Raw genomic sequence first — 19,086 nt, 5'->3', positions numbered from 1 at the left:
AGTAACAGCCAATAACAGCATGAACAAGCAAAAATTGGACTTTTAACCTTGAAGGTCAAGGTCATTTATGGATGAAGGTCAAGGTTAGTGTGGTCTACTGAAAGGTCTTGTCCCAAGGGTTGTTGTGGCCAAGTATGAAGACAATACACCAAGAAATAAAAAAGTTATGATCCAGGTACAAGTTTTCGGACGGCAACGGCAACGGCAACGGAGACGGCAACGCCGACCTGACTATAACAATACCTCTACTTTTTTTTTCAAAAAAAAAAAAGTCGAGCTAATAAAATGAAATAAAATGGCCGTCATTTTTTTCTCGATTCATTCTTATTTTCAACGTTTAACCCCGATAGGACATCAATTTCTCCTCTGGAGTCCCTATAACACTCATAAAATTTAGTTGTTTGCACCCTGGTGTGCTTTTCGCGTATAAAATATCTTTTTGCTCAATAGTCAAAAAGTGAACATCCGTTTTCAACGGAAGTGATTGCAATGTAAATAATTATGTGTCAAACTGGAACATGCAGAAGATTTAAGCATGCAACAAAGGATTATTTAACAAATTTAATCAGTAAAACGTTACAGATATGGTGGACATAGGATATCATCGTAATTTTGTCAAAAACCATGCTAAGAATATTCTGGAAACAGAAGGATCAGATTTCACAGATCATAACCGTGTAAATGGGTTAGTGTTTTGTTTCCTAAATAAAACCTAGCTTATTGTATGTTTATGGTTTGTAGATATCATCACATGCTTAAAGAATAAAAGAAAAAGAAAACTTCTCTAGTAGGCATACAGTAAAGTACACTTAAAACTTAAAAGGTAAGAACAGTTTAGTTATTGTTACTCTTGGTTTATTTTTGTAACAATTAGATTAAGTTGACAATTTCAGATCATCTCAGTATTTTTGTTCGGGGTACGCCTCGGTTAACAGTATTTTTCTCGGGATGATATTTTTACTGTTACCCACAAACCCATGTGTTATTTATATATTATTATCCTATTGAAAACAGTATTAACGATACACTGTGTTAATCTACATTCATGCAATTGTTTTATGTACAATACACATGTTTGATGAGCTTTTAATCTAAAAGTAATAATTCAGTAAAAATTTCATTAACAGCGTTTCCAAATATTAAGTGAAAATGAACAAGAGTTAGTATGAAATATCAGCAACCAATTATTACATTTGTATTATCATCATATTGACATTTTAGATTGTATATGTATTCAATATATAATTTTGAACTTGAAATTGCATAATGAAACGTTAACGTTTCAAGTCAAATATTATTTCATAAGTATAAATCATTATTGACAATCACACACAAAATTCATTGAAACTTTAAAATAATTAAGGTAAAAAGTTATTATGCAATGAACAATCAAGGACGAGTGTTTTTAAATTGTGAAAACAATACTTAAAGCTGATATTTTTCAGTCTATCTTGTTTTTTTATAACAAAGGGCGGTTTTATATTAACTAACCATTCTCAAAAGTATCAAATATGATTAAACATGCCGGTTTAGAAGTTAATTACGATTTGATTTTTTTTTATTTTTAAAGCTGAAGCAACAGATAGTTACAGAAACGCTCCAGGAAAGGAATATTTCGTCTGCAGCTTCAGATGTTAGATGGGTTGCCGGAATAATATCTGGTTAAGGCCTAAAAGCATTTAAAAGCCAACTTTAATTGATGTCTCCATTTTCTGTTCACGCTCATATTTGCACAAAACAGAACGTTTTTCTTTATGGGATGCTTTGACATTCCATTACCTTATTGTGGTGCTGTCATAAATCACATGTTACATGAAAATGCATTATTTCAGGAAGAGTTTACACAAAAATGAACATAAAACATTTTTCTTTTTTATTCAAAATGTTAGCATTTACGAGGTGTTTTTATATTTGTTTTACAAAACTTAGCAATAACTAGAACCCTGCGAGTGGGATGTGTCGTCTTGTGAACAATATAGTTTAGAAGTAATGGCCAGGACAAAAATGAAATTAACAAAGGGCAATAACTCAAAAAATAAGAAAAAGCAGAGTTCCGGTTCTCATGCACTGCACTTCTTCTTAATGAGATCTATTATCCCATGAAGCTTCATGTCCATAACTTTTATACTTTAGGAGGAATGGCACGGACAAAAATAAAGTATGAAATTTAACAAAGGGCAGTAGCTCAAAAACTAAGAAGTGCAGAGTAACGGTTCTTGTGCACTGCACTTCTTCTTAATGAGATCTTTTTTGTTTGTTTGTTTTGGGTTTTACGTCACATCGACACAGTATAGGTCACATCGCGACGTTCCAGCTTTACTGGCGGAGGAAGACCTCAGATTCCCTTCCGTGCATTATTTCAGGCACGAACGGGCACCTGAGTAGAACCACCGACGTTCCGTAAGCTAGCTGGATAGCTTCCTCACATGAAAGAATCCAAAGTCCCTGTCGGGATTCGAGGGGCAAGTGGTTTGAAGTCAACGACCTTAACCACTCGGCCACGGCACCCCTGATATTAATGAGATCTATCATCCTATAAAGTTTCAAGTCCATAGCTGTTATACATAAGGAGAAATGGCCCGGACAAAAAAGTATGAAAATTAACAAAGGGCAAAAACTCAAAAATTAATAGGTGCAGAATACCGGTTCTTGTGCACATTATAAGAAGCATGTATACCGAGTTTGAAGTCAATCCTACTTATAATGACTGACTTATGCTTCGGACAAGCTTAAGGGGAGGCCGACGCCAACACGGATGCCGACAATGACGCCGACACCGACAAAAGTAACCCCTATATGTCGTCTTTTTTTTCAAAGCGACACAAAAATTCTATTTTTACAAATAAACGAAAGATAATGTTAAAATAATTCTTATCATTTCTTTTTTTGTCTGCTGTCACAAGTTGGTAAAGCATTTCTAAGAAAAAATACTATGTAAACTCGATAGCTTTCTACTTTAAACACACCCAGATTATAAGCAGGAATTCGGAACAACAGAGGTGCTGTGTACGTGATGTGAAGAACGCAGCTTTAACAAATAGGCCATTGATGATCCGGTTTTTTTAAAAGACATGTAATATTTTCTCTACAATTATAATTTATCCGTTAATAATTTTATGAACAAACTAAATGATATGCCTTAACCTTGTTTTCAGTTCAAACAAATTTGAAAAAAGAGAGACTAATTCATGTTTTTACAGATAATATAAACCATTATGGAGATAGGGAGAAGAGTCAGACGGCGTTGAAAGGATGTCTTTATTTTTGAACAGATTATCTTAATCTATCATAATGCATTACATGGTATCAAATTTATGAGACAGTTTACATACGAGGTATCTCAGGAACTCCTACTATGCGGATAATTATTGTCAACTTACATTTAGTTTATGTAAGAACCGGTTGTTTGAAAGCATTTTGACAAGTATAAGACTTCCGATAATCTACTCTATGAGTAGAAACCCATTATGAAAGCATATAAACGGGAATGCATCAGGGACAAACCACATCAGTCGTCGACACACGCATGCGCATTGTAACATATATTGTTGAAACTTTTTATGTAAGTATTTTTTAAGATATTGCTTTATAACCTTAAAATAAAATTTCAAAATAAGAAATGAGTCAATAGCAAACAGTGCTGATCAATGATCTTTGTTTCCTTATTGGTACCATGGACCGCTAGCAGGCTAACGTTAAATTATCATAGAGATGAAGACTATGGAAAAAAGGCAAAATGAAAACTGGCAACATAATGTTCAAAACAATCTAACAAATAGTAATGCTACATGCACATATTAAAAATTAGTATATGTTGTAGTCTGCACAAATGTATTTTCATGTTGGTGTATGAACCACACTTGTTACAAAAAATAATTTTAGAGTTATCTATGTATCTATGTATTGGTATCAAACTTTTTCCTAGTTCTTAAAATAATAAGTGTTGTATTTTTGTGTACGTCAACAGTGATGTGAGGGATGATCAAAAATAAACCGGACTGTGACCGTCAATTGAAAAATTTTCAACCTATCAATTATTGTTATATATCACACTTACTCGGAAAACAATACCTGTAAACTGGTGCTTTATCTAATCTGATAACGCAAACAGGTTGTCCGTAACAGCGAATTCAAAAACCATAGTAACGCACACCCGGCGCAGTGCGTAAATTCGCCTTGACAGTAGGCGCTTTAAGCTGCGTATATTTAACAATATGAAACATTTAGATTTCAAAATACGCCAAAACATCATAAACCATATCTTTTACGTTGTCAGTAAAAATGACTTCATTTAAACCATACTTATATTTGCAATCACAATTCAAACGTCACTTGCTAATGAAATACTCCCGTTAAAACAGTGTCGTTGGAATGTCTCGAAAATCGATCAATAAGACAAAAATGTCAAAAGAAAGATGAGAAACTGTTTAAAACGTAGAAAAAGATTATAGTTAACAAGGGAAAAGTTCCAAAAGGCCACAGCATATTTCTTATTAGCATAAAGAATTAAGTAGGGGTAATAGAGAAATAGAAAACAAGCAAGGGAGGGACAGAAAAAAGAAATTTTCAAGGACGTTGGTGACGTCAATCGCCAAGACGTTGAAAAATGACAGCCGATTGACTGCGGACATTGTCAACGATTTTCGACAGTGGCTACGGTAAGGTGCAGTCAACTCTAAGGATTTTAAAATGATAAAAGTTAATGCATTAATAACATATATTGTATTCTTGGTTTACAATTGTACCAATTATTTTCTTATTTTACGCAGTAGTTTTATGGAGAAATCGTGTCAACAATTAGACAGTCACTGTTCAAAATCGGCTAGGTGTTTTATTTATTTATAATAATGACAATTTTGTTTTGTTTTATTCTTTTATTATTTTCTTATGTATGATACATTATCATTCAGCAACATTATTTAACATTTTTGTAATACATAATAAGGTTTATTGCATGTGTGTTAGTTACAGAAGGAAAGAACGGAAGTTTGCGTCATAACAGGAGCTCTTTATCATCATCCATTATTTTACAATACAATATGATACCCACTTGTACAGAAATATATATTTATATATATAGGCAGTGGATCCGCCGCATCAACAACATGACTGTACGACGTATTTGCCTACTCCGTGAATGAGTAAAATGCTGCTCCGTTAAGACAAATTCGCTTGTGACGTCGTTAACGTCAATTTCAAAGTTTAGAAAAACTGCAAAAATCTTATCGGAAAAGTTGATGTTTGTTTGTTTGTTTTTTTTCACTTTACGCCTTTTTCAACAGTATTTCAGTCATATAGGCGGGTAGTTTCCTAACCATCGTTCCTGGAGAGTTACACCAGTACTAGACAACCTTCCTCCGCGCTAAACTACCAAAGCATCTCCCGGGGATCGAACCCACGCCAGAGAGGTAACTGGATTAGAAGTCATCGACTCTAACCCATCGACCACGGAGGCGGTATCGGAAAAGTTGACACAATAGTATTGTGTGGCAGACAGAATATAGCATTAAGAGGCCACAACGACGATAACGGAAACATTTAGACATTATTAAAATTTCAAGATCAGAAGAATATTATTTTGAAGAAACACTTGCACTCTGGTGACCCTGTACGCTTTAGAAATCACATTCAAATGAGCTTATTGCTATCACAGGAGGGCAGATATAAAGTGCTGCCTAAAATAAAGCTGGGATGTTTGGGATCATTGCTGACGAAGCCACAGTATAATAATACCGTGCGCCGCATTGCTTTACATTTTCATGCCAATAACAGCATAACTTTTTTCTTTGTTTATATTTCTTGCTGGTATTTTTTGTATCATTCAGTGGATATATTCCGATTTATTTTCTGTGTATTTTTATGTAAATTCATTTAACAGGTAAAGAATCATTTACAAAGTCCGATTAATTTTTGATCATCCCTCGTATTAACAGTTTAAAAACCTCTTGTATTAACATAATTTGCTGTATGTACGTATTTCATTATAATTCAGTATAACAACATTTATTTGTTGTATATATAAGTGGAATATTTTTCTTATATAAGTTTCTTGATGAAAACTATTTGTTACAAACTATCCCATCCACTAATATATAGAACACTTTTAATAAAGGTCGCTCAATTGTTATATTACTTCATATTTACTCAGTTGTAATAGAAAGGGTGCACAAGGTTACAGGAGAATTATGTATACTTACTTGAGCAAACTGTCGGCTAATTTTGGTATTAAGATTTGTAAAAATGTATTGACAATACAATTGTTTACTTTTTATTGAAATTTAATTCTTATCGAACTTTCTTTTCGTGACTATAACGCACAAATTATGCGTTTTTTAAGATGTTGCTTTATACCCTTTATTATGTGAAACGATTGAAAACCTAAAAAAATATTGTTCGTTGATTCAAGGCTGGATTCATTTATGTCTCCCAATATTGTAAGAATGGTAATGGAGTTATAGAATGATAATAGAATGAAAAAGATGAAAAAGCAGTTAATCTATATTAAGGTTATAATAAACAAGACACTTTCTCTATAATGATAAAAGGCACATCTGGAAATGTTTTGCTTATTTATTTAGTGATGCATGTGTTATGTCGTTTAAATAATTATATATACAGTATGCATAGAGTAAATAAATATACGATTAATTTTACAACAGGTACGTTCTAGAATAAATCTTATCGAATGCTGTTTTTCAGTTTAGAACTAAATGCTATTATTATACATTCTTTTTTCACCCATTGCCATTGGACGATTTGTTCAATATCGTTTATCGTTTTTGTCACGTAATTCTAGTGAAGTTTCGACCCTGTAAAACTTCAGTATTATTTAATATTACAATTGAAAACCATACAATGACTTCCATACAAACACTAAATCGCTATACATGTAACTGTGATTTTTATTAAAAAGGGCAAAAAAAGCAAAAGATGCTTCAGAAAGTCGTCATTTGAGTAACTGTTTGGAAACTTACGAGACATCAAAAATGAAAAGCTTTTGAAAAAGTAAAATAAAACCATTTCTTGGACATAATGGGTCTTCAATTTTTATTTCTATTTTATACGGACAACTGCCAAAAATATGCAGTGTTCTCAACAACCGATTCGTTTGGGGTTTTTTAACCTGGAGTTGAGGTCTATCAATTTTAAACATACGTACTTTGATATATATAAAACAACAACCAATTATGTAATATCTTTTAAATATCTCAAATTAAATTCAATTTGACAAATGCTAATTGAGTTATAATCATTCACATGGCTTAAGTAGCAGATGATAAACAATTTCAACAGATAATTGTGTTGATGCAGAAACAGACACAAACGATACTGAGCGAATTAACAAGCTCCCTGGTAGAATACTTATACATTTAGAAAACAATACGGACGCCATTACATTTGCAAATCTTATTAACCTCCAGACTTAAACAACAAGCCGACTCATTATACAATAAAGATGGAAGCATGTGTTTTTTTTTCCAAAACAAGGCGTGGGTAGAAAGTTCATTGCGTAAATTAATGAAATTATTCTTTCTTCGCACATAAGACAACGTTACTTGAAATGTGTTGGTATTCTTATATAACAAACTTACGTTTCATAAGTACTTCCATGTCTTGTCAGTATTTATCAGAAACCTAATTGATAACATTGCAAGCTAAAACTGTCAAAGCAGTCTGGAAGCCAGTACAAACAGATCTTGCTCGACACATTGAAAATTATTTCATCACCATGCTCAACATGTCTTGAGTCATCATCATTTACGGGTCATTGCACTTTGTTTATAAAAGAGCGGAAAGGACCTTCAATAAAAGCTTAGTTTGAAACCGTCTTAAATTAATAAGATTGAATACAATTTTTTTGGCTCTCTCGCTCTTTTTTTCTCTAATTTCCCCAACAAAGACTGCTAAAGGATTGTCATTTACATGACATTTATTGCTTGTTTAAGGTTGCAAAGGTTTTAATTAAATAAAGGAGGATTAAAGAGGCTTTGCTACGTGTTCAATTTCCTAGAAAATTTGACGGCAAAAAAGTTGAAATGCGTTTCTGTTTTTCTTGAATACATATGGCACAATTGAAATTAGTATACAACCATTATCTCCCAATGTGTGTGTTGATACGTTGTACACTTGTATTCAATTATACTTTGATAGTTTGGCTAAGAACGGCTTCGGTGTTTTATTTCAATTTTCTTCTAACGCTTATTTAAGAAGGTATAGGAAAACATTTTGTTGTTGTTTTTTTCTTTACTTGTCAACTGTGACATGTTTACCATTTATCAAATAAAATCTATGACAAAATATTTAACTGACATAGCTTTTATTTGTCAATAATTAAAAACTGGTTATATTTTATCAGCATGACAAATCTGTAACATGTTATGAAACAAAAGTTATCATAATAATCTTACTTATATTCAGGAGAAATGTAAAACAAAAAACTTGAAACTTTAGAAATGTTACCTTTCTTGGGACGGAGAGATAGTTCGAATTCCAGTTAATGGACCGTAGCATGTCTCCAGGATCTGAAAATACAAACAATATCTGATGATGTCAACCATTTCAAGGCATTCATTTTAACTCATACTTTTGTCTCCTACATATGTTTATGCATGGGAAAATGGATTTTTTTATCGTGCAACAAAATGGACATTGAATAATGGCAGCCGTTCGTGATGAAAATAATTATAAAAAAAACTGGTATCTTTAGCAAGCAGAAGATTTGGAAAGTCAATATTTGTCCGCACAAGTTTTGATGTGATTTATGATTAACAAGAGACAACCAACAAATTTCTTCTGAATTAAAACCGATTGTAGGGACGGAATTTTGGATTAAGTATTACTTATATGCAATAAGTACGTATATGCTCGGCGTGGCCGAGTGGTTAACACGTCGGACTAGTAATCTAAAAATTGCTGACCGCGTGGGTTCAAACCCTGTCAGGGGCAAGCCGTTTGTTTCCTTGAGTAAGAAACTTTACATTCATTGCTTAGTACTAGGAACGGATTCGAGAGTGTTTCAATAAGCTTATAGCTTCCAACACAATCGAACTAAAATAAATTTGTATAAACTAATAAATTAATTTCACCATGTAGAGGAGTAAGTAAACATGGTTATTTAATACATGTTCCCCATGTTTCATTTCTAACTTTGTGAAATGGTTATTGTGTAAATACACGAAATTATTTCATATTGTTCCAAATGATTGTTTATTTTTATCAACAAAAAGAACTATAGCGAATACATCTGTAAACTAGAGGGTCATGATGGTCCTGAGTCGCTCACCAGAAACAACTGATTTTAAGTGTTGGAAATTATTTTTCAAATGTACTTGCTGAAAGGCAAGTCCAGCTCTTTCGTTAAGTTCATCTCAACTTTAACATGCCCTTCTAGTAATATACTTTCACAACACTACTTGATTTTTTTTTCTTTTTCTTCATATTAAACAATAGGTCCCAATAAGATGAAACTAGATCACTCATCTAACCCATCATTTCATTATTCACTATATAAATTGAAATACTTAGCCCTAATATTTTGGAAAGACTTTGTTAGAATAATTATGTTGCAAGTCTGTACCTACGAGAGAGAGTATGTCGAATAAATGAATGCAGAATAAGTGACCACTAGAGCAGGGTTAATTTTGATGGGACAATATTTATAACTTTTGTGAATGAACACACAAAATGTGACATGCAAAACATGTTAGGTGTAAATGTTGAAGTTTACAGTTTAGGACAACATTTTTTTTTATACATCCTATTATGGTAACATAACTGTACTTCGAAAAAAGACAATAGGTCAAACAATGTAAAAAAATATCAAAAATAGGCCAGCTAATATCAAAATTCAACTCATCATCATAAATCACACCCTTGGTCCAAATTTCATGTCTTACGGCAAAAAGCAAGAAAATAGGTCAAATGATATAAAAATATCATAAGTAAGTCAGCTACTATCAAAACTCAATTTGGCACACAAAATTACACCCCTTGTCCAAATGTAAAGTCACACAACAAAAAAGTAGGTCACGTGGAATCAAAAATATCGGAAGTAGATGAAAAACGTGATAAAACACTACCTAGGAATGCTACAGACAAAATTTGGTGATCATTCATCAAAAAGCTCTGTAGAAGGAGATGTCTAAACGTTTTACTATTTTTAGCTCTAAAGACCCCTAAAAGGGGCCAATCAAATTTAAATGAGCAAAATTGATACAAGACTACCTAAGATAGCTACAGATAAATTTTGGTGATCATCCATCATTTAATTGAGTAGTAGAATATGTTTAAAGGTTTTTCTATTTTTAGCTCTGTTGACCCCTTAAAGGGACCATTTAAATGGTTTTAGTAAGTGTTCGATTTTCATTAACACTTTTTGCTTTGTTTGTCGTATCCTTTAGAGTCATTCTGAATGTAATATGGTGTTTTGGCTTTTTTATACCAAAATCACTAGTAGAATAAATCACATCACCTGCTACACAAAGGGGAAAATGGAATCTTTTTGGCTCTCTCTCTCTTAGTTAGCCTGTTCATGGAAGGCGATTCATTATGCAAAATAAGGTTTCTTATATTGTTAGCCTGATTCAAACGGTCAAACTAACAACATGAAAAGGGAGAAAGGTCTGGCATATGAGGAGGAAAAATCCGTCATTGAGATGAACGAAGCAAACACAAATAAGGCGAGGAATTTCATTAATTTCATGCAGCAATTTCTTCTATACTGTATTAACTTAACTGGCGTTAAACCGTTTGTTAATTTTATGTTGTCATGTTTCTACGTGTTTTATTTTGTTGTTTTATTTGTGTGTTTTCTTTTTTTGTCATGTTGTAGTATAACCTTGTACTCTATAATGTTTTTGTATAGCTTTTTGTTTTTGTTGTTGTTTTTAATTCGGATATTAACTTAAAGATTACACACCAAAATAAACATGGATACCCACCATCATATTTTTTTTTGTTCTCTTAAATAATGACGTAACAGTGGGAAGCTTTGTTTTTTTCATGTGACAATAATAACCTCAAATAGGTATTACATAATCTGTCAAAAATAATGGTAGAGCATTTGGTGGTAAGTATGATTTTGACAGAATAAGGCCGATATTTTTCGATTAATTACGGTTTGCATTTCAAATATGTGTAAGATTGACAACGATTTTTGCAACTATCGACAACAATTATGTGTGTTTAGAGGATTTGATTAATTATTGCATTGCTACATCAAATATTTATGAATTCACGCAGGCAAAAAAGTCAAACTATAATTCGATGGAAATTATAAACTTGAGGAATTTCCCGTTAATTATTAATGATGAGTGGAACTATCTAATGCAATGCTTCATTCGGAATAATTAAATTTGAATATTTAAATGCATACTTTAACATTTTGTATTTGATCTAACATTTGATTATTTGGTTCAGAGCATGTTTCCGGAAAATTTATAAACACGCACCTGATACCCAGGTAGAAAAAAACATTAAATGTGTTGTCCGTAACTATGTTATCCATCTGAAATGTAAAGTTTGATGCTGGGTAGAAATAGGAAATATATTTATACATATGAACGGTTTATAGCACAAATGCAAAATAACATTATTCGAATGCAAAGTATTACGTCGCACCGACACGGTTAAGATCATACGCCGAAACAGGAAAGATGATATTAGATAACCTTGGGTTTAAGCAACACCAGGGGTCAAAATCGGCACACTTGCTGGACCTAAGAGATGCACAAACTACAACCAATTTAGTCGCCTCTTATGATCACCTAGTGTAAAACGGTAGCTGCAATTTTGATGCCTAAGCCCGTAAAAGCAACCCCTCTGTGACAATGGGTAACTGTTTGACATCAGAACAGCAAATTTAACATAAGTGCCCTCATTATTTTAAAAATTTATTTCAAATAGAGGTATGACGAATCAATAAAATGAATTTACATATTTTTAAGTACACTCAGAAGGTCATTGTGCAGTTGACGATATTCCGTACAATAAAATATAAGAGTCCGTACAAGAAAATAGTAAATAAGGTCCTATTCTATAGGCCTTAAACCCTACGAAAACTATATTTCCGTAGAGTTTATAAGGAATGCTTAAATACGTGATATGACGTCTTACGTGACGGTTCGTGATGTCAGGAAAATAACTTCTCCTCTCAATTTAGTTCAGCAGATTTTCTATCTATTCTTATTCTTTGCATGTTAGAATGGAAAACAGACATCAATGTTTCCTTTGTTGAAGATCTGTTATTATAATGCATGGTTTATCGTTTAAATGCTTTGTAATTAACCGTGGTTATATAACTGCGCAGCAACTCAACTCAAACAGTGCAACATTCCACAACAACGCTCTCGAAATTAATATCTATTTCCTAATTAATGTTTCGAGTTTCTTTTCCACAAAATGTGCTTAATTTACGAATTATGCCAGTTCGAGCATAAACATTGATACTGTTAATCAGGCGCATGCACAAATACTATAGAATAACCAGCAAATCTGATCTCATTGAAGGACAAATTGTTTATTGAACCTATAGACCTTTTTTCTTTACCATGCTTTAGCACTAGTCATTAATTTATAATGGCTCTGTTTATAGAAGGAATATCTTCTGACCATATGAGCGGACTCTTTTTTGGAAGCATACCTTAGTTAACATATCTGAAATTTGTACTGTTTTTTTTTAAAGAATGAACCCGGCACACTCAGTGTCTAGCCAGATTACATGACATTGGGCGCCTTCTTTGTAAATATCAATAAATGAGAACGGTAGCTACACAAGACTAGCAGTGTATTTGTGCATGCCAATAGATTTCGATAAATTTTCAACTACTTGTTTCTTGTACTTGTTTTTGTACTTTTGTTGTTGTTGTGGTTGCTGCTGCTGCTGCTGTTGTTGTTGTTGTTTATTTTGTTTTCTTTTGTTTGTTTGTTTGTTTGTTGTTTTTGTTGTTGTTTTTTGTGGGGGGGTTATGAGGGTTGTTCTTTATGATAATGACATATGACATAATATACCAACATGATATTTATAGATGGCATGATATATACAGCAAAGGAGAATTTTTAGATCTACATGACCAAAAGCAGAAAACATTATAATTATAAATTTGTGCAACAATATTGAAAATTATTTTGCAGTTTGGACAGGATAATATTTGTAAATCTTGCATTTAAACTTAGATATGAAATAAAAGATTACAAAAAATAACAGCAAATGAAACCTGAATTGCAAAAACCATTGCTTATGAATCCGGTTTCAAGTAAAATACAAGTTCATGCTTATATAATTGCAAAACTGCATAAATATTATTTTCCTTATATAGAATCTAGTTTAACGCATTTATTACTCGTGCCATATAAGATTCTTATTGTTATAAATTGCATTTACAAGCGGCCACCCGTTGTTAAAATTAATGAAATATGGTATATCAAGCCACAATGACATGTTAGTTTTCATTTGGTTAACCATGAAAATAATGTGGTATTATTTACACACAGACAGCGCAAGGTAACATATTAAAAGTGCACCATTAAAAGACTAATGAGGAAATGTAGGCTGTTATAGGAATTAAATACTTCGGAAAAGTTTTTTTTTATAGTATTATGTGTCAGCTATATATACTTTAAATGTGCAAAGTTAATAAATACATCTGAAATGTTTCTAAATTAAACACCAAATTTCATGTTCTGCTCAAGTCGGTGCTTGTATGCGTCGACGGTATCTAGCATATAGCAATGTTGTTCGTCAACAAGCTTAAAACCAAACCAACAGTGTTTTCAATTTTGCAGTTTTTGAAAGAATTTTTAATTTTCAAATGAGAACTGATGCCGTTTCGTTGTAATGAATTTGTTCTGATCAATAACTTTCAAATAGAATAAAGCATTTTAAGGGAGATTTCACTCTTATGGTTGATAATGAAAACGAAAATATCGATATCTCTGTTTTGAATGCCACCTTTTGATGAACTAATGGAAATTAAAGGATATTCATATTACATTTTTCTACCAGTACATAAACCAATGAATGACTTAAAGAAGAAAACTTTATCATGAATGATTTCTATGTTAAATTTTTATTTACCATAGTCGTCCCTTTCGGTATTTACAACTACTTCCGGTACTTCACTCCACATTTCCGGTGACACCCTCGGCGACGGTAGAACGTTACGAAGTTGTCCGCCCGATGACGAAGCTGTGTCGGAATTGTCACGTGATAAATCGGCCGAGCTACCTCGGATTTCTTCTAGTCGCCTAAGCTGTTCTGTCGATAAACTATCCCCACCTACACTATAATTCCTGTCCGGATTTCTACAAAGAACCAAAAGTTACCTTTTAAACGAAATGTTAAAATAATACACAATTTTTAACGTTGTGATCACAACTATTTATTCCCCCTTTCGCAATTTAGAAGAACTTGTCTGACTGTTTTTCGCGTTATTCACAATCTTGTCAGATATGATTGATATCAAACGGAAGTAATATCCCATTTATATTGAATGAATCTTAAACGGTTATATCACTCTAACACGAAAAAGATTCCATTGTCGGTGAATAATTACCTCCAGACATCTGAGATGTCTTTTCAATCAGTTTGATACGGTAAAAAAATAACTTGTTGCAAAATTAACATGTTAGGGTTTATACCTTACATTGTAAAAACTACAACTTATTCAAACGTCAAAAAAAAATTCATATTAGCAAATATTTTATATAGCTTTAAAGTTTTAAAAGTTTCACAGTTCACTTATTTCGATTTAAATTTGAACTGAATAGTTTCGAGTGTATTTATTAATACCATCAGTTTACGTAATCAGTGCATATCAGTAAATGAGTATGCACTCTTTTTTATTCCGCGTCGGTAATTTGAAACGATATAGTAGTAAATCCTTTCTAATGAACTACTTTCTACAAATTAATAAATACTGTTAGACTGTTCTGGTTATCATTTCATGTTGTAATTTGCCTGCGGGATTTCGATTATTATTGACTTTCATCAACAAACTTCATCTTTCGTTGCTATGTTGACAAATACATATATTTCTAAGCACATTTATAGAGATTCAATAGGATCTGTTTTGAGTTAGATTCATCATAAATGACAAAACCGTCTGATGTTTGATGCCATTCGTGTCAAAATCATATGTGGGTTCGATTATTTTTCGTTTCCTAACATTTAAATAATAGCCTGCTTTACTTGTTTTTGGGAGGAAATATTTCGGTTAAATAGACAAAAAAGATCATTTTTATATAAATGTTTACTGTAAATACGCACGTTCAATTAATTTTGACGATGATTTGTCTGAGAGAAATGTAACAAGTCAAGTCTTTGCGGTGTTTAACGGCTATTTAACACCGGTTTGGCGTTTTGATGCATATGAATTGATTACATAGACCTTTACTTCTTCGCATTAAAACGACAAGTTGTAATAAATTCGATGAACGCCACTCTAAAGCCGATATTATTTTGATTCTAAGACAAAAAGGGAGATCACTCGCTAATCTTTAAAATAATATATTTGGCTGTTTTATTTCACGCCCTAATTTCGCTCAAATAACGAAAAAAAAATTTCATTTTCAGATTGATAGCTTACATTACTATATTTTGTCAAGTATTTTCTTATCAATTTATCAATAGTTTAAATTCATATGAGGCTTGATGTTTTAGCGTTTAAACCCCTATAAAATTTTGCGTTTTTTAAGTTATAATGAATGATGTAATATTTTTATAATGCATAAGATATCGATTGAAGATGACAAATTAAGATATAATTTTAAATTTGCAGTATTATTGTTGATGTCATGCTATTTTAGAAAATGACAATCATGAAAAGAAAAAAGATGAAAGGAACAAAAAGTATCATTAAAGTTTCTGTGTTAATGGTGCCTCTTTTTATCGGAGGAAGAGCATAAAAAAGAACAGCCACAAACATTTTGTATATACATGGTAAACATTTTTTCTTGCAATTGGTTGTGTATAGTGACAAAACCAAGAGTCAATTTAGAATAAGATTGACGTTATACGTCAAGCAGTGCCCAGTTTGACTTTTAAGTCAATTATGTTAGATCTTTTTTGGGAAAAAAAGGCGTAAGCGCTAAAATACTTTTGACGACATTCCAAAATAATGTACGATTATTCTGGAAATGACATGTAACAAAATAAATTGTTGTCTTTGCAGAGATCAACAAAATAAATAAATGGCGTTTTATATATATGTATATACAACAGAAAAGATATGTCTGTTTGATTCTGACAAATAAATCAATATTAATACTTAAATCTACAAGCAAGATATAAAAAAAAACAATTTGTCCATTAATTCCAGCGTTGTGAAATATGTAATGCATGTAACACCTATTCCATTTCTATATATTGAATAAACTAATACCAAATATATTGTCCATTCAAATACCATTACATGTGTAAACATTTGTTTATTATTGTGCTATTTCCTTTTTCTTTCATATTTTAATTCTAAAATTAAATCTAATATCCGTTTCTCATTAACACCAGTTTGTACAATCTTCGCATTTTATTGACTATCAATATTCATACGTACTTAAAAAATATTTATATATTTATCGATCAATCACTTTATGAAAAATTGTATTCACAACATATTGATCTTTGAATTAATTTAACATCCATTTTTAATATACCAGTTCAGCTCATAATGCAATATGCAAACTGATCGTTTTTCACATGTATTGATCGAAACTCAAAACATTCACTTGCTTAAGATAATTTTACATATTTCCATTAACTGTTGTTCATATATATAGATTGACTCACAAAACAAGAAACCTCCATCTGACCATTGTATTAATTTGCTTAAATGTCACGTAAAAAAACTTGTATAAAATAATTAATACACCATATATATGTGTGTTGATATCCACGACTAAACTGCGTAGATGATTCTATTTTGGTGAATAAACAAGTATGTTTACCCTGCTAGAAGACACATTTATCCTGACTTGAATTCAACGCACTGGATTTATTTATTGTTCTGATTAAAGAATAATCCGACTGGAAAATTTTGATCAAAATAAATGTGCTTTATCTAGAATAGAACTGTTCGTTCAATCACACAAATTAGAAAAGTATGACTGGAAAATATCGGCGGTAAAATCATATCAAAGACGTTATTAATTTAGTGCTCTTAACTTACTGCACGTGTATCTATGTTTCACAGCGTGTTAATTAAACGGATACCATTTATTGATCATAACAGAATAATATGCAAAGAACATAACTATTCAAAAGAGCGGAAAATTAGTACTAAGAAACACGGAATGCCAAATTACTACGGAACTGTGAACATTTCCAGAAATAATGTATTACACGCGAAGGAATGTGATATCATTTTTTTTTTATTATTTTATTCATTTATTTATTTATTTATTTATTTATTTATTGAATTTCTTTACGGCGGGGGTGTTCGTTTTATTCTTCACGAAATATAATATTTATTTTGTATCCTTATTGTCTGAAAACACACTGGTGGAAAAATAACTTCATGAGTAAAGGACTTTACGCCATTACATTCAAAAGTTATTACAAGGCAATGACCGTTTATTATATATCACATTTCATTGATGTAAATACTTATTTAAAACTCGTTTATTTTGCCCTGATTGTGACAACAGCTTAAATCTAGACAGCTAGCTTCATGGAACTGAACGCAACAGAATTATATAAATATGAGGCAACCTGGTGGTGCCCTAGATAGAAACCAGGTTAATGTACCCAGCAAGATTTCGGTGTAGTGGATCAGATACTTTAGCCGTTTTGTCATCTCTCTCATATAGTAAATTGATGCTAAATCTGCTTGTTAGTGATACATATTCTCTTATAATTGTTACACAACTGCCTCTGTTAAAATCTAATAATTAAAGCGGTTTTGTTTTAAGAAGCTCCAGTGAGGTCAAAACCCCTTAAAAATTTAAAGTTCTAACATAAGTAAGACGATGCACTTAAACAAACGAAATATGGAAAATATACTCAGAATGAAATCGACAATACACTTTTGTGATATTTTTTGTTCAATCTGTCTGAAATAAAAAAAAACATCAATATATAAGTATAATGGTGATTTATAGTATTTTCTTGAGCTATACTTATTGATGGAAATTACCTTCAAAGCACTCACCTGAAAGTTGCTTTAATCTATCCAGTTCCATCAATTTTATTTTGCATTTCATATTTGAAATAAATTTTATTTTAAAGAAAAAACAAAACAAAAAAAATCCTCTCTACCAGCCATTCACTTTCAATATGAAATCATGAGATATTATACCATATAAGAACAATCGTGTAATTAACACAGAATTGGAACTACTTTTTTCCGCGCAGTGAGTCTGCAAATGACATAAATTGGTCATGGAAAAATGTTTAAGATATCTTTTGTTATTGATGTACGATGGCATTTGAGCTGATATTCATACATCTGTCTACTAATCAGTGATGACATTCTGTATGTTATATAAGGAAACAATGAATAATTTTAATTAACTTATTTCGGAAGGTTTCTGACGTTTGAATGCAAATGCAGAGTCTATTATATATTCCTTCATATTCATACGATAATGATCTAAAGTAGTCGGGTTCCAAGTCTGATCATTTTAAGACATTATTCTATACAAATTCTAATATCAGTTGATAATCAGCATAACAAAAGCAGCATGCCTCCAGATTCGCACTTATTTTCATGAAAATTTTGAAAATGTATTTAAAAGTAAAATATTGCACAGTGAACAAAGATAGTAATTTCCACAATGCAAACGGGACTTAAAATCTACGTAAACTTCTATAAAGAGGTAAAAATATGCAAAAATAACCCCTACTGCATTAGTAAAGCTATATAACTATGTGATACAGACTGCGAAATCAGTCATTATTCACAAATAACATGTAAATCTTTACTTCAACCTGAATCTTTTTACTTTCCTTAAGATATTATTTCAATTTTCTATAGTTTAATTTTATTGAAATATTTATGTTCATCTGGTGGCATACACCTTTAACTAGTTGTTTTTAATTTTATTTTGTAAATGATTTTAATGTTTAAAGGGACTCCACCGAGGGTTTTGAAC

At 31.7% G+C, this 19,086-nt stretch overlaps 1 protein-coding gene across 7 annotated transcripts in view; it reads right to left on the bottom strand.

The window, feature by feature from the left end:
* Nucleotides 1-19,086, bottom strand: part of LOC132758973 (uncharacterized) — a 174,921-nt gene that overhangs the window by 64,342 nt on the left and 91,493 nt on the right. For all 7 annotated transcript variants that reach the window (XM_060750685.1, XM_060750684.1, XM_060750687.1 and 4 more), the window contains exons 3-4: nucleotides 14,075-14,301; nucleotides 8,461-8,522 (exon numbers count right to left, since the gene is read on the bottom strand). In XM_060750685.1, coding sequence (XP_060606668.1) covers nucleotides 8,461-8,522; nucleotides 14,075-14,301 — 289 coding nt within the window. The remainder of the gene's footprint in view (nucleotides 1-8,460; nucleotides 8,523-14,074; nucleotides 14,302-19,086) is intronic.

The sequence above is a fragment of the Ruditapes philippinarum genome, unplaced genomic scaffold (assembly GCF_026571515.1).
Source record: "Ruditapes philippinarum isolate M1 unplaced genomic scaffold, ASM2657151v2 ctg486_1_1_1_1, whole genome shotgun sequence".
NCBI classification, from domain to species: Eukaryota; Metazoa; Mollusca; class Bivalvia; order Venerida; family Veneridae; genus Ruditapes; species Ruditapes philippinarum.
This window is presented reverse-complemented; position numbering and strand designations above follow the sequence as displayed.